Below are 15,663 nucleotides of genomic sequence, written 5' to 3'. Positions count from 1 at the left end.
AGATGGATCCTATCTGGGCTTTTTGTGTGTTTTGATGTTTTTTCTTATCTCTTTTTATTTTTTTTTTGTGTGTTTTTATTTTTTTTGCGCTGTGGCGCAAAAATATTTTTTGTTTTGTATAGAGATGTTTTTTTTCCTTTACTAGAAAATAATGTGGGTGGGATAAAACTAATGGTCTTTTTAAGACTGATAGGAGAAAATGTGTGTAGGCCAGTGATATGTGTTTTTAACATTCTCAACCCCTTTTCTCTTCAAAGACAATAAAGTTGAAAGCTGAGGCTCGGTTGGACCTTCTGCGGCAAGTGGGGGTTGCTGTGGATACCTGGCTGAAGAGCGCCATGAACCAGGTGTGTCTTGTCAAAAGTGATTGAAAAAACGCATGTCCATATGTATGTGTGTCTGTGTATGCCTGTTTCTCTCTGCCTGACTTGTTTTTTGCAGAAGCAGTGCTTGTTACCCGTGCAAGTCCATATCCTTTCGTGCATGAATTCTAGTTTGTATACTCCAGTGTGTGTGTGCGTGTGTGCGTGTGTGCGTGTGTGCGTGTGTGTGTGTGTGTGTGTGTGTGAGCCTGATTGCGTTATGTGTATAAACCCGCCACTCTCTTTGTGCATGCTGTAGGTGATGGAGGAGCTGGAGAATGAACGTTGGGCCAGCTACACTTCCCACGATCCCTCACTGTCGGTGAGACACTTCCCCTCACTGTGTCTACGTTGCAGCTTTCTAGCCAAGCTTGTAAAATTAAACCTGTTTTCACAGAAATAGAAAGTTTATTAATAAAATGTGAAAAATTATAGAAGGAATTACTGAACCTGTGAAAAAATGTACTTTATATAGACCCTAATGTTCCTACCAATTCCTGCAAATCTGTTGATTAAGGCTAATGCGTACAGTAAATCGAGTTTCTGACTTGGCTGGAAAGTACACGTCACACCTACAGGATGAATAGAAAACTATCTTTTCACGACACAATATAAGTCATAGCTGTTCCTGATGCATGCACAGTAGCCTGTTTAAACCACTTAAAGTGATCAGATAAACTGCTATATGTTCTGTCCTCCTGCAGGTTTTCTTCTTGCACTACAGAAAACAGTGCACATAGTATAGCACATTCAGAATTTTAAAGTCTTAACACACTGAGTCATAATCATAGACTTTACATTCCTTGTGATTCCTTTATAAGTGAAAACCACCCCGCTAGAATAGTTCTCCTGACAAATCGCTTCCTGAATGATGTAAATTGCGAGATAATTGACCTCGGCCCTGCTGCCTAATCATCTATCACGCCCGTTACAGCCTCTTAAAACGCCCCACTTCCCCCAGCAGAATACTGATGCAGTCCCCGCACAACTTGCAGTTTTTATTTCATGACCCTTAACTTTAATGGCACAATGCACTGAGTGCAAATCTGAAGCCTTTTTATTGCCTCATCATGTTCATGAGTGTGTGTCCATATTGTGTGCATGTCAAGAGTGAGGAGGTGCACACCAGGTAGCATCACACTCTCACTTCCTTCCTTAATGGTGGTAGTAGATTCTCATTTTTCCTGCGCTATACAGCATTCCACCATAAATAAGTTTGATGTTTTGGGACACGCCTCTTTGCTTTCTTGCTGAGAGATAAATGACAAGATTGATACCACTCTCGTCTCTTTACTGTGCAGATTTGAGAGTCATAAATGTTTTTGCCTTCGTAGATTCTGAAGCAGATAATTTACACGTACAATGCCCGGCTACATCATTAGTTACACTTGTTCAGCTGCTTAGTAAATCAAATATCCAATCAGCCAATCAAATGGCAGACACTCAATGCATTTAGGCCTGTAGACACAGTCCACAGGTTCTGCTGGTGTTCAAATGAAGCATCAGCAATGGGGAAGAGAGGTAATTCAAGTGACTTCTACATTGTTGTTGGTGCCAGATATGCTGCTATGCTGCTTATGCTACTGGGATTTTAACCCGTAATCAACACCAGGGTTTAAGGAGGATGATCCTTAAAAAAAACACCCAGTGAGTGATGGTTTGCAGGGCGAAAAGGTGTTGTTGATGGCAGAGGTCAGAGAAGAGGCTGGTTTGAGCTCAGCTTTCTATGAGCTCACACTAACAACACTTACAGCAAATAACCACCCGTTGCAACCAAGGTATGCAGAAGAGCATTTCTAAACACACAGCAGGTTCAGCTTGAAGCAGATGGGCTACAGCAGCAGAAGGCCACACCAGTTGCCGCTCCTGTCAGCTTAGAACAGGAAACTGACGATGCAGTCAGCACTGACTCTCCAAAATTGCACAGTAAAAGGCTGGAAGCACCCTGCCTGGTCTGACGAGTGCGGATTTCTGCAGCAACATTCAGATGGGAGGGTTAGAATTTGGCGTAAACAACATCAAAGATCGAATCTGTCCTGCCTCATATCAACGATTCAGGCTGCTGGTGGTGTAATGGTGTGGGTGATATTTTCTTGGCATACTCGAGCATCATTTTTAACACCACAGCCTATCTGAGTGTTATTGCTGACCGTGCTTATTCCTTTATGACCACAGTGTCCCCTTCCCCTAATGGCTACTCTCTGCTGGATAATGCACCATGACACAAAGTTCATATCATCTCAGACTGGTTTGGCGGACATGACAGTGTGTTCACTGCACTCAAATGCCCTCTACAGAGCATGTTAGGGATGTGGTGGAGACTCACGTCATGGAGGTGCTGCCCACATATCTGCAGCAACTGTGTGATGCTGTTAACGATAAGGAACGAAATCTCTGAGAAATGTTTCCAGCAGCTTGTTGAATCTATGCCACAAAGAATTTAGGCAGTTCTGATGGCAAAAGCGGGTCCAAACTGGTACTAGCACAGTGTCCCTACATACTGAAATGAGGAGTCGGGGTATATTTTGTCTGGAAAATGCTGACATTTTTCTTCAAATTAGATTTTATAAAACTCACATGTCAAATTGTGTCTATAATGCAGTTTTGTGTGTTGTTATCTCACGTGTGTGTGTGGATGTGCGCTTGAGTTCTTGATATTTATGTACATTTGAATGTGTGTTTACATTAGGTGTACAGGGAGCGAAGTCCATGTCCATGAATAGGAGATTAATCCCACAAAGGACTTAGTGAGGAGACATGTGTGTGCGTCTGTCAACAGGACTAAACATAGTCAGTCTGCTCCACTGGAAGCACTTGACATTCTGTGCACATGATGTTGCAGCTCGCAGCTAACACCAGAGAGAGGGAGAGGGAAAGTGAGTGTGAGAAAGAGAGAGAAAATATGGCGAGAGAGGGACAAATGTAGGGAGAGATAACTGGAAAGGGGATGAAAGAGAGAGCCGTGCCGTGAAAGAAGGAGCGAGTAGAGAGACACACTTAGCGAAGAAGGAGAGAATTAGCTGAGAAAAAGAAGAGGTGGTGTGATGTGGAGGGGAGAGTAACGTCAGAGTGATAATGCTAAAGTAAAATTGGATGCAGAGGTGAGAGAGACTTGGGGAATTGTGAAAAACAGCAGAGAACATACTGTAAGCCCACAGAGTACTGTAAAAAATATTCGATCTGGCATGTTTGCACAGACAAAATGGTGACCAAAACAAAGTGCTGCCTTTCCCAAGCCAAGCCTCTCTAATGTTGACACATCGAAAGGCTTTTTTTTTTTACCTGCCAGTAGTCGGTAATGGCGTAAATTTTTAATCTTTCTAAACTTTTCTTGCCCTATTTATAAGATGAATCAGTTAGAGACACTTGCTGAAAACTCCATCTGGGTGTCATGAAGAAGAACAGACCAGGAGGCACATTGAGTATTCAGGCATGTGACAGCAGTTCGTCAGCCCTTTGATTTTATTTAGAGTGTAGTGGAGACTGACAGCAGCCCGAAAAGAAGGATTATTGTTATTAACAAGGTGCAACAAAGCAGATAAGGAGAGAGAAACACACAGAGAGACGGAGGAGAACTGTAGGAGGGATTGCTTAGCAGCAGTTTGCTGATTAGGGAGAGGTCAAGAGGTGACCGACAGCAATAGAAAGAAGAAGGGATGAATGGATTGTGCATGATAATCAGCAGAGGAAGGCACAGACAAACAACGAGAGCAGCGAGCGGGCACTTCCCTTGGCCCTTTCTTCATTCCACTCAATTTTATTAATACGAGTATGAAATACTGGAAGCCACAAACTCTCGAGTCTCTCAGGCAGCCGCTGCCTCATTACAATATCACTTTTACAGTTATTACCTCCTGGACCAATAAAATCTGCCATTGGTCTGCATCTCGGCTGTATTGGTACACACTCTGAGATGTATATTTGGTGATGTTTTATTGGGTTATTACTGAAATATACGCTGGTCATTTTACTTCAGGGATGGAATGAAATCGGTCCTCGGGCTGAGCTGCCTACTCTTAAATCAATGCAGTAAAGTGGATAAGGGTGACGTCACACAAGAAACATGCAGTCACCAAATTCGGGCCTTGCCATCAAGCCTTAAAATATGGACCTGGACATCAAGTTGTTCTCCATCGTATTAAATCCACCTCTGTCACGCCATCCTCGACTGCATCTGAAATCACTCTCTCTTTACAATATAGTCACTGCACAGGTAGTACTGCAAAAGGATTTGTAGATATATCTAGGGGGAATTAATTAACACTAAGCCATGTGGCATTATAAGTCATTGGCAGCCCACAATAGTTACTCTGCTTATTGGAGTGTACAAATTCTGTAACTTACACATTGCATATTACGTTCATTTAGAGTGAAATGTCTGAGAAACTTTTGAGTGGGTCACAAAATTTTGTACCGGTGACCCTGGTGATACCTTGACTTGTTTTTTTTTTTTAAATTCTTCCAACCTACTGAATGAATTGCCATGAATTTTTGCATCCATGTCCATGTAACCTGCAGGATGAATTATACTTTAATTGTAGCGATCTCTTGACTTTTCCACTTGTGCCATCATCAGGACAAACATTTTATCAACTCCAGTAAGGCGCAAATATTTGTAAAAATAGGCAGTCCCACCATCCTCAGCTTTATTTTATGTGTATCTACAGTTTGCATGCTAATTAGCTATAGATGCAAATATGCTAATCTCTAGTAGTGACGATGGCGAATATTATACTTGTGAAGTAGTGTCAAATTTAGCATGTTAGCATGCTGAAATCAGTGTTTACTCAAGGCAGAGCTGTGTGTAAGTGCAGCATTATGTTAGATTTTATGTTAGCTTTATTTAGAAAAGAAAAGCAAACATACAGTCAGGCAGTCTTTGCATTTAAGATAAGGTTTTATTCTTAACCTGTTCAAAGTTTATTAAGAGTGTGTTCTTTTTTTTGCTACAGAATGTCATTAGACCACACCTGAAGGTGTGTTTTTCCCTAGAGAATAGATTCTTCTGTCCAAGAGGCTAACTTGGGAGTTTGGGAGTCTGTTTTGTTCTGCACTGGTGTTGAGTTTACTGTGTCAACAGAAATCTGATGACTAAACACAATGACCTGGGAATACACAAACACTCTCACACATGCACACACACTCTCTTTATTGTTCCTGGCCAGGTCAGCTCGCTGTGTGTGATGGATCTTTCTACCAGCTGTATCACATGACATTCATATAAGCCAGTAAAATTCACATGGAACAAAAGAGGGAGGGGCTGGATCATGCGAAACATTAGTCCGTCTACACCTGTCTCTAAAAGCTACAGTACACACACTGAGCAGGACAGAGGAGCTTAGACAGGAAGAAAAGGTAAGGAATCGTCAATGTAGATTAGTTTGTGAGGTGAGCACAGAGGAGGAAAGGATAACAGTTTAAATGGACAGTCCTTGCAAGTAGTTATCAAATGCATGGGAGGCAGCGGGAGTGGAAGCTTGGACAGCAACACAGCATGAGTGTCAAGGGCAGAGGTGGGGAACAACAAGGTTAAGAGAGAGGGAGCTGTAGACACCAGATGAAATCAGAGATGAGCAAACGAAATAACATGTCACTAGCTGAGCTTCACTGTAGGACCACGAACCAGACGTTTGTGTAATTGAACTACATTTTTTGAAATTTAATTTAAATGTGGAGTAAAACTTCCAAGATCTAAGCATTTGTGAGCCCTTTTTTTTCCTTTTTTTATCTGAACACTTGTTTGTGTACATGTCTGGTGTTTTTTTGTTTTTTTTTACTCTGGAGCTTTCACAGTGAGTGGGGCTTTTAGTCTTTGTCCTTGTACTTATCAGGGGTTTTGACTTTATCTGGATGTGGCTCTGTTTGTGTGTTAAAGGGCACAGTGGACTTGGAGCGTGAGGAAGGTGAAGAGTGTGAAGAGAATATGGAGGTTTTCGATGACAGCAGCTCCAGTCCTTCGGGAACCCTCCGCAACTACCCGCTAACCTGCAAAGTCCTGTACTCATACAAGGTATAAAGCAGCAATCACTCTCTGCAGTTTCATGGTTGCACGCTTACCTACACACATACCAACGATCTGCTGCCAGGAAGGGAGCTCCCACAACACAGTATGATGCATATTCATGTGCGCAATGAGACAACAACATTTGAATATTAGAGTCGTATTTGTATAAACCGAGAAATACCGAAGAATTTGCAATTAGCGGCCATGAAATCTTTAGCAATTTCAAATGAATTTTTTACAAAAAAGTCTCTGCTGTGAAGTATGATTATTCTCTTTCTTTTTCTCATCCTCATTTTCTTTCTCTTTCTGTCTTTACCCCTTGGTGGGCCTCTCCCGCAGGCCTCTCAGCCGGACGAGTTAACTATTGATGAACAGGAGATGTTGGAGGTCATTGAGGATGGAGACATGGAGGACTGGGTCAAGGTGCTTAAACACACATCCATCACATAGATGCGTATCACATTTGTTTTTGCAACAGGTATTATCTCACTAGCTCTGTCCGTCTGCCCACACGTGTTTGTGCGGCATCTTCGCTGTTCATTTTCCTCCCAGGCACGCAATAAGACCGGTCAAGTGGGCTACGTCCCGGAGAAATACCTGCAGTTCCCAACCTCCAACAGTCTTCTGAGCATGCTCCAGTCTCTGGCTACGCTTGACGCCCGATCACACACCTCGTCCAATTCAACGGAGCCAGAGCTGCACTCTGGCTGCATCAATGGAGACACAAATAGTAAGTATTCTGTAAACCCAGTAACGGCGAATTATTCTTTGTAGTAATTACGCTAAATGCCAGGAGTTTCAGCAAATGAAGTTAGTTCCACTTGCATCAGTGTAAATGTTGTTCCCTCGTAATGAGGTTATTATGGACTGAGGCATTTTTCTCTTTACTGCTCCAATGAAGTCCAGCTATAGGAAACACTGATTTTGCTAAGCAGGGTGTTACTGGAAAGAGCAAATGTGGAGGACGTCCACTGAACCATGCTGGGTAAATCATTGTGAAATTACCCAGTAAATCCCAAAAAATGGAAGAAAAATACGAGCCACGATTCAATAAAAGCAGAGTTTAATAAGACATCCTACCTTTGGTCAACTTTCATAAGTTTGGTCTCTGCTGGTTCCTCTTTTATCCATTTCTATTTAGCAATTAGAAATGTTGTTGCTGTCGTTCCAGTGGCTCACTGGAACAGAAACTAGTTCAAAGTGAGTGGAGAGAACTGAGCAAAGAGAAGAGAGTGGTTAAAATTGCCTTTCAATTTAATGAAATGGGCAACACTTATGGTCTGTCTCTTATTTTTACAACCCTGTCCAAACACACACTTTGGGCGTTGAAAGTCTAAAAGCAGCCGGCAGTGAAAGAAGTCATCAAGCTCACAACTTAATTTAAAAGTAAATTAAATTGCCGGACACAAGCTTGGAGCTGAAATTCACAACAGCCTCTAAAAAAGGCTGGAGATACTTTTGCTCAGAGAAATGTTGGCAAGGCTTGCTGAACCACACCTCTGGTCGACAGTGAAAATAACATCTAACTTATTAAGTTAGATAATGAATAACATATATTAATGGTTTTTAACCTAGCTTGTACATTTTCACTGCAGGAAAAACAATAAGGGGAAGTAACCAGATTGTTATCTGTTCTGTCATTTTTTATGTTTGTCCTTCTGTCCTTATTGGCCTTATTTCTAACCATACCATTTTTTCCGTCTCCTCCTACTCTTGCTTTCAGTGTCTACTCTACCTGAACACTTGGACACAGCTCCTGAATAAATCCTCTCACCTAATTATCATTACAGTTACAGCTTTCTGTCTTCTCTGTATCTCCCTCTCTTCAGCTTTGTGTACCATTTTTTTCTATGACAATGAGGACCAAGCAGGCAAGGAGCTGCCTTTTTCTTCAGAATAATTGTTCCTTCAGTGTGACTCTAATTGCTTTCTCTCTCCATCTTTATCATCCTTTCTCTCTGCAGTGGTGTACGTCCGCGCACTTTATGATTATGAGGGCCAGGCAGATGAGGAACTGTCCTTCTCCGAGGGAGCTGTGATCCGCCTGTTGAGCCGCGACACTCAGACGGACGATGGCTTCTGGGAGGGTGAACTGAACGGGCGGGTGGGCGTTTTCCCCTCTGTGCTCGTAGAAGATCTCACTGAGAATGGGGAGCCCAGCGGAGGAGGGACGGGTGACACACAGGTACAGTAACACCTGAACACACAGGAATAAATCTCACAGATAACACAAGGAACAAATATTGAGGTGATTTTATGTGGCAAAAACAGAGTGGGATAACTGAAAAAGCAGATTTAAAATAGAGACATGCCCCCACTTAGGTAACACACAGACATTTAGTGTCTGAGCTGGATATTTGGTCTTATCAGCCTTTCCTCAGGGCAGAAATACCACGGATTGAGTGTAGTCTACTGTGCCACTTTATACCCCTACTTCCCTCCCTTTCCTGCCTGTTGTCCAGTTGATCTATCAGCAGGGCAGAGTTCACAAACAGTGGATCAGAACTGCTGTGTTCCTGCAGCGCTCTGATAAAAACCCGGCACCGCAATCAGAGAAGAAGTTCTTATCTGTGCCACTGAATGCTGCCCTATTAGTGGTTCAGTAACAGGAAGGATACAGCCTCTCCCTTCCTAGAAGCCTGCAGACATAACACGCAACACGGCAACTTTTAGCAACATTTAAATGTTATGTATTTAAATGTTTGAATCGCTGTATAGAGAAAGATTTAATGTCAGTTTGAGGAGAGGGTGTCTGAAGATTGACTGAAAAAAATATGCATTATTATCCTGGCTGATGATATGCAAACAGAAAAGTTGTGTGTAGTAAACCAGTGGTATTTCTATAATCTGATCCTGAAAGTAAAAATCACTGACTTTTTGTCATTTTATAATTTAGCAGTTTTGGATTAGTCTTCCAAATGTTGTCAGTGTTTTTTCCAGCAGTAGGAGAAAGATGTTTTCATTAAAAAGGCTTGAAAACCCTACAATACCCTACACATCAACAAGTAGCTGACAGACAGCAAGTAGGTGAGAGTATGATGGATGGATATGTGCCAAACAAAGATAAATTAATGCAGTTAATGCACTGGTAATATCAACCAGTTAGCTCCATACTGTTTTTCCTCTTACATTTATATGCCTGCGTACATGTTGTTTATGTAGCTTTTCCTTCTTTTATTTTGTTTGAGTTCTTCCTTTTTCTTTTTCTATAGCTGCTTTCAGACATGCATGTCTTTCCATTAATCTAGTGGTATCTGAACGTGTCAGCTCCATATCTTTTGAAACAACCCAGCCACTTTCGCACAAAAGTCATAATGGAATTACTAGGCTTTACATTTCTGTATCATTGTTAACATGGCATATGTCGTAACTGCATGCCATTACATTCATGGATAAAAGTACAACTGAGATGAAGACAGTCAACAGGTTAGATTAATGAAATCCACCAATGATGATTGTAATCTGGGTTTTGATTAAATGTTTACAGCAGCTAAAGTTAAGTTTGTTGCTTCCAGCTGTTTTTAGGAGTTTAGTAAATAACTGCAGCATTGGACAGCAGCAGGATCCATTGAGAGTTGTGCACATGTAGGCACAGAGAAAAAGGAAAAAAAGGATTCTAATCAAAAAAAAAAAGAAAAAAAGTATGAAACCAGCAGTGCTTCATATCCCATGTCTGAAAAAGAGAATTGCTTTCAACCAGTCGGATAAATTTTATGGAGCTTGGCATAGCCCACTGATACAGAGATGAGAGGATGATCCCTTTAGTGTCCATCAGGCCAAGATTCATATTCAGAGGACATATTGACCTCTAACTTTATTTCTTCCCTTTAAAGTTCAAGGTTCTTCCACAACCTGCCTCTCTTTCTTCACTTTCTCAGGTCAAGATGAGTTCAGTTATTGGATGGTCAGTTTCATTACCGACAAAAGCTTTTTACTCTATATAAAAGGCAGAGATGCATTTATTGTGGATGTGTGCATTTTATGGTCCAAATTGTTCAGCCTTGACTTAATTCAATGACAGTGGTGAATTTTATACTGTCATCAATTTTTTTTTTTTACAATATTTGATGCTGTGTAAAGTAGATGGGACTTGTTCCAAGAAGTTTAAAAGTCAAAGATGAGCAGAATATGATGGATTTTTTTTTTTTTTTTTCCGGTTTCTTTCCCTTTCTGTAGATCTCTCCATCGTTGAAGCTGCCATCTTCTCTCCCACCTCTCCCGTTGTATGACCAACCTCCCATCAGCCCTTTCACCAGCCCTGAGACCTCCACCCCACCTCCTCTGCCTCGCTCGCCCTCTGCTGCACTTAACGGGGAGCATAAGCCTCCAATACCCGCCTCGTCACACAAAGGGCCGCTGTCCACCCACAGTAAGGCGCACGGACACAAACAACAACTTTAATCAGCCACAAAAGATCATTGGGGCTTTTTTTATTTGAAACTTTGTCTCTCGTTCTGCAGATCAAAGCTCTGGCAGGAGTCCAGTATCTCCAGGATTTGCTCAGACTCAACCACTGCGATTCACTCCTGAAGGAGGCCCGGGCAAGCTACGACCTGTCAGTATCAAAGTTATTCAAAGTCATTTTGTATGTACTATGTTAATGTTTCCTTTGATGGTAAATCTATAGTGACATGTATTCAACAATCATCATTTTATGCACAAAGGAAAATTATTATAACCTTTATGAAATCAGAGCCATAGTTTTAGAAAGGTAGCTTTTGTCAGAGATAACAAGGTAAATATATTTGATCTGTAGATATATTGGACTTTTGAATGTACTTTGTGAAATGTACAGTATGACATACTTTCATACTCAAAAAAACATTCTGTGTTTTGTGTGTAATGTTTTAGGCATTTCAAATTCAGTTTATTACAATATAATAATAGAAATAACCAACATTAGCAGTACAACATTTTACACAAACTCTGTTTCTCTCTGATTCTTTGTGAAACCAAGATGTTGCATAAGTGTTCATTAACTGTATGACCTGTGGATCCCAAAGATGAGTTCAAAGTACTGTGTTTATTTGAAAACAGCCGCTAAAAGTGGAGAATAAATGCTTCTTACCTTTTGCCTGCACTTTTTGATGATAAAAGGTTTGTGTCACACTGCAGGTAGCGAGCATTATGCTGTTTGTCAAATTAAGAAAAGTAGGCCATCTCCACTGTTGCTTTGAATTAAGCTTTTCTCACTTGTCTTAAACTTACATAATGTTTTTAAAAAATTTTCTCCACTGCAGGTGCGAGCTGCTCCACCTCCACCCAAACAGCACCCCCGCCGACAGCAGGAGAAGAGCGACAAGACGGAGGAGGTGGAGATCACGCTGGTGTGACAGGCAGACAAGCTGACGGCCGGTTACAGGCGCACAACAAAAGAAAAACAGATGAAAGACAGACGTATCCTACAGGCTGAGGAAGCGAACTGCTCTAAACTGAAGTGAGCGTAAACAAAGTGATGTGAAGCAAACCGAACTGAACCACGTCGACCCCCTCCGGCCGCTCCGCATCTTCTCTCGTCCTCAAGTTGAGGAGGAGAGCAGACAGAGGGGACAACGCCAGAGTATCCAATTAAAAAATCTCTGTATTAGCTTCCTGATGAAGTGCAGCAGTAGCTGCCCCCACATGCCTCTTCACCCTCCCCTGTCCTTCCATTCTTGCCTTAAAACCTCACCTCAGTGGGCAGCAATCAGAGCGCAGTGAAGAGGAGGAGGAATGTTTAGAGAGGGGGAGTGTGAGGAAAAGTTAATGATGGGTTTGGCAAGTTTTCTTTTGTCTTGTTAAACTTACTTTAAGATTGGAACGCAGTTTATCTCTCTGCTACATTTCACGTGTTTCACTCAGTTGCTAATTACTAATTATGAAGTTTTTAAAATATTTTGGAGCCCTATAACTGACGAAATGTAGGCAGGGTTGTCAGATTAGTCAAATAGATAACGGAATACATGAATAAAACAGGGAAAATGCATTAATGTCAATGAAGTTCTATATTTTTATTTTATTTAGACCTTGAATCAGCTGATAAAATACATTAAAATGCTATTTATTTAAGTCTTCTTTTTATCTATTCCCTATTGCCCACACACACTTGAGCAAAACTCATTTTTTAAAAATTTGAAGGCACAACTTGAGAAATGAGTAAATAATCTTTTTTATCGACAGAATATGTTTTCATGTAGATAGTTAAAAGAGCCTTAGTGGATTCTTGAGATAAATCAAAACAGCCGATGGCATTCTTATTTCAACTTTTGGGTTTTGCAGACATCCCTGGTGAATGTCCCTCTGCTAAAACCAATGTTTTGCACCAGTTTTGCACCAATTGGAAACTAACGCAGTCCTCTATTGTGAAGGAAGGTGGATCAGAAATTGTTAATGATTAAATGTTTAAAAAGGAAAGCAAAATGAATTCAATCTGCTGCTAAAAACGTACATGTCTAATACCTTTCACTACATTTCTGGGTGTCAGTGCTCTCTCAAAAGTAAGCTTGATGAAAGAAATAAAGAGAAAACTTGCCAAGTTTGTCATGTTTTGGAGTGTTGTGGGGGCTCAAGCAAATGGACAGAGAAACTGGGCCCCAGCCCTTCCCTCGCCATATATAGTCATTATCATCATACGTATTTAATGTGTATTAGTACAGTACATTACTGTTGTCATAGGAATGTTATGCACAGCGTTTCATATAGACTAACTCAGCTGAATGGAAAACCATGTCTGATATGTAGTGGAAGTTTTATCTTCATCTTATACTGAAAGGGCGTTGTAAATACAGTGGGACGGGGAGATGAAAGGGGAGAAGGTGGGAGAGGATGAAAGACAACGAGAGACAAAAGGAGGCTGGATCCTCCCCTCTGCTCTTATCTTCACCTGTCCTCGCATCCCTCCTTTACGTCTCCCCCTCTTTTCTCTAATGTCTGTTCTGTCCGTTGGCAGTCAGTGTGAATCAGTGGCTATCATATACACACATACAGTTGCATTATATTACACACACGTTGCTATATCTTCTCTCATTCTGCGTGTTTGCCTCACGGGTTGGTTCAGGAGAAGGCGAAATTGTTGGTATTCACTATGTGGTGACAAAGAAAAGTTTTATTTGAGATGATATAGACACTGAAAAATATCTGAGGGAGTCAGGAGTTTTTTTCCGAAGCACAGAATGAACTGTATAGTATTTCTCCCTACAGATCATATCTCCTCTCGCGTTGATTTTCATCATTTATAACATTGTTCAGTTCAGCTATGACGTATATCCTTGTTTACTTGACACGCATTACATTCGCAGGTATTATTTTTCTCTCTTGTCCCGCCAAGCTTCCCCCGTCACATCGCTATGTGAGCGTAGCTTTGTAATGCAGCAGAGAAAACGTTCATAAAAACAAGTGAACCTTTAACTTTTTTCCTTATCTTTTCATCGTGTCTTACATTTCAACTTTGATTAACGATGGTAGGAACAGAAATCAGAAGAGGTGTATAAAGCAAATATATCATGGACGGAACTAGCCATTGACATTCAGATGGAGCTAAGTACAAATCTGTGGTGTTTTTTTACTCAAAGTAAATAAATCTCCCCCCTTACATACCCTTCAAGCCTTTAAAACTCCTTGCCTAAAGGGCAGCGTAGCACTTTTATTTATTTGTACCTTCCCTGGAAAGTAGCAGTACCTTTGCGTAGCGTCAGCATGAATAGAAAAGACTCTGATGAATCATTGTAGTTACAAATACAGAAGTCAGAGTTGTTCTTCTTCATTCTGATTCTATGGACACTCTTTGTTTCAGTGTGACTGATACTTTTTTTTTTGTTGTTTAGAAGAAAAAAAAAACTCTACTCTTCCAAAGAGATGGAGAGATGATTGTGGACAGTGTCATTTGGTGTTGATTTATATTTAAAAAATACTAAACAAAAATTACATGAAGGGATGTTTTGAATGCACACATGGAGGGAATGTGTTTTCTGGTCTCGGGATAGGCCTGGCTGTTTGTGAGTGTGATTGTTTATAAGAGAGAGGAGGAATTTTGATCAGATCTGTGTTTGTCTCTGAAGATGTGTCCCAGTTCCTTATTACATATTACCAAGTTTTGAGTTCAAAGAGTGTTCGCACTGAATAAATTACAGCATTAAGTTTACTGCTGATTGTCAGTATGGGTACTGAATTCACTTAGTTTTTTTTTTTTTAGAGGGGTGTTGTTGAACTCTGATGTCCCAGAATGCAATGGAGAAGCTGCTCACAGCTCGAAACAATTTACACTTATTGTTTTTCCAGAAATGTGACAGTAAACATAGAAAAAGCTGTCTCTTTGTTAAAGATATTATCAGTAATGCTCCAAAGTTGGAGTTTTGCTGGCCAAAAGTCTATTCATTCATTGTATTCTAACTGCAACAACAGTTTGGAGTATGAAGAGAACTCACAGTATTGTATTAGTATGTAGTTTGGTGTTGGGGCACAGCTTTAGGCCTCATGCAAGAAGAGAAACAAAGTCTCTATCTGGGCTCAAACTGATTGGTTTCCTCTTTGCAAAGTGGAGATGAATTATATCAGATTGAGAAAAGCGATGCGAGAAATGAAACCACAACATTTTTTTGTAGCATCAACACCTAACAAATTGAAGCATGCTGGAATTAGTTTCACTTTCAGATACGAACCTCTGCTCTTCTGCTGTTGGAGGACTTAGCATTGACTTGAACAGCAGCCTCTCCTTGATCTCTCTGAGATCTTATTTATAACAGTTTTCAAACTTGTTTTGAAGTTTATGGTTTGGAGCAACGTCCGCAGAACTTCCCACCATAAATGCTCGATCAGTCAGTCTTATCAAATATAACATTTATGGCTTTTTGTTGCCAGTTGCCTCTTTGAACATGATTATTTTCCCTTTTTGACAGTCCCTTTGGTCCGCTACAGTGTTCAATTTTTATTGGTATGAGCCTGTTTTTGGTTTTTATGTTTTATATAATTCTTTATTTTTCATGCGCGGATTTGGAGCAGCACAGCTGCTGTTATAAACGATGTGGTGGATAAACTGGCCTTCTCTCTCTTCACAGACTGTTGCCATGGTGACAATAATGAGAACAGGTGCAAAAGTCTTTCTGCATATTATTATTGGCTGTACAAAAAATAAAGTTTGTATTTATTGTGTACAAATGTTAATTAATAAAAAAATATGGAAAAGTTGTTTCTCTGCCACTGTGAATTTTTCGTGTATGTATTTGCATGTTTGTGTCAAACCTGAGCATTGTATACACATTTGAGAGTTTGTGTAATTGACGTGTGTGTGTGTGTGTGCTGTGTAGATGTTGTAGTGACGAG

General features: G+C 40.7%; 1 protein-coding gene across 1 annotated transcript in view; it reads left to right on the top strand.

The window, feature by feature from the left end:
* The window catches only part of fchsd2 (FCH and double SH3 domains 2), a 70,656-nt gene extending 55,128 nt beyond the window's left edge, over positions 1-15,528 (top strand). The window contains exons 13-21 of the mRNA XM_008286694.1: positions 258-347; positions 622-684; positions 6,238-6,372; positions 6,706-6,789; positions 6,919-7,096; positions 8,331-8,551; positions 10,543-10,735; positions 10,827-10,921; positions 11,607-15,528. Of these exons, the coding sequence (XP_008284916.1) occupies positions 258-347; positions 622-684; positions 6,238-6,372; positions 6,706-6,789; positions 6,919-7,096; positions 8,331-8,551; positions 10,543-10,735; positions 10,827-10,921; positions 11,607-11,699 (1,152 nt within the window). The 3' untranslated portion in view covers positions 11,700-15,528. The remainder of the gene's footprint in view (positions 1-257; positions 348-621; positions 685-6,237; positions 6,373-6,705; positions 6,790-6,918; positions 7,097-8,330; positions 8,552-10,542; positions 10,736-10,826; positions 10,922-11,606) is intronic.
* The last annotated feature ends 135 nt before the right edge of the window (positions 15,529-15,663 follow it).

Source organism: Stegastes partitus, unplaced genomic scaffold (genome assembly GCF_000690725.1).
Source record: "Stegastes partitus isolate 25-593 unplaced genomic scaffold, Stegastes_partitus-1.0.2 Scaffold465, whole genome shotgun sequence".
Classification (NCBI taxonomy): domain Eukaryota; kingdom Metazoa; phylum Chordata; class Actinopteri; family Pomacentridae; genus Stegastes; species Stegastes partitus.
The sequence above is the reverse complement of the archived record's forward strand: the minus strand, read 5'-3'. Positions and strand labels throughout refer to the sequence as shown.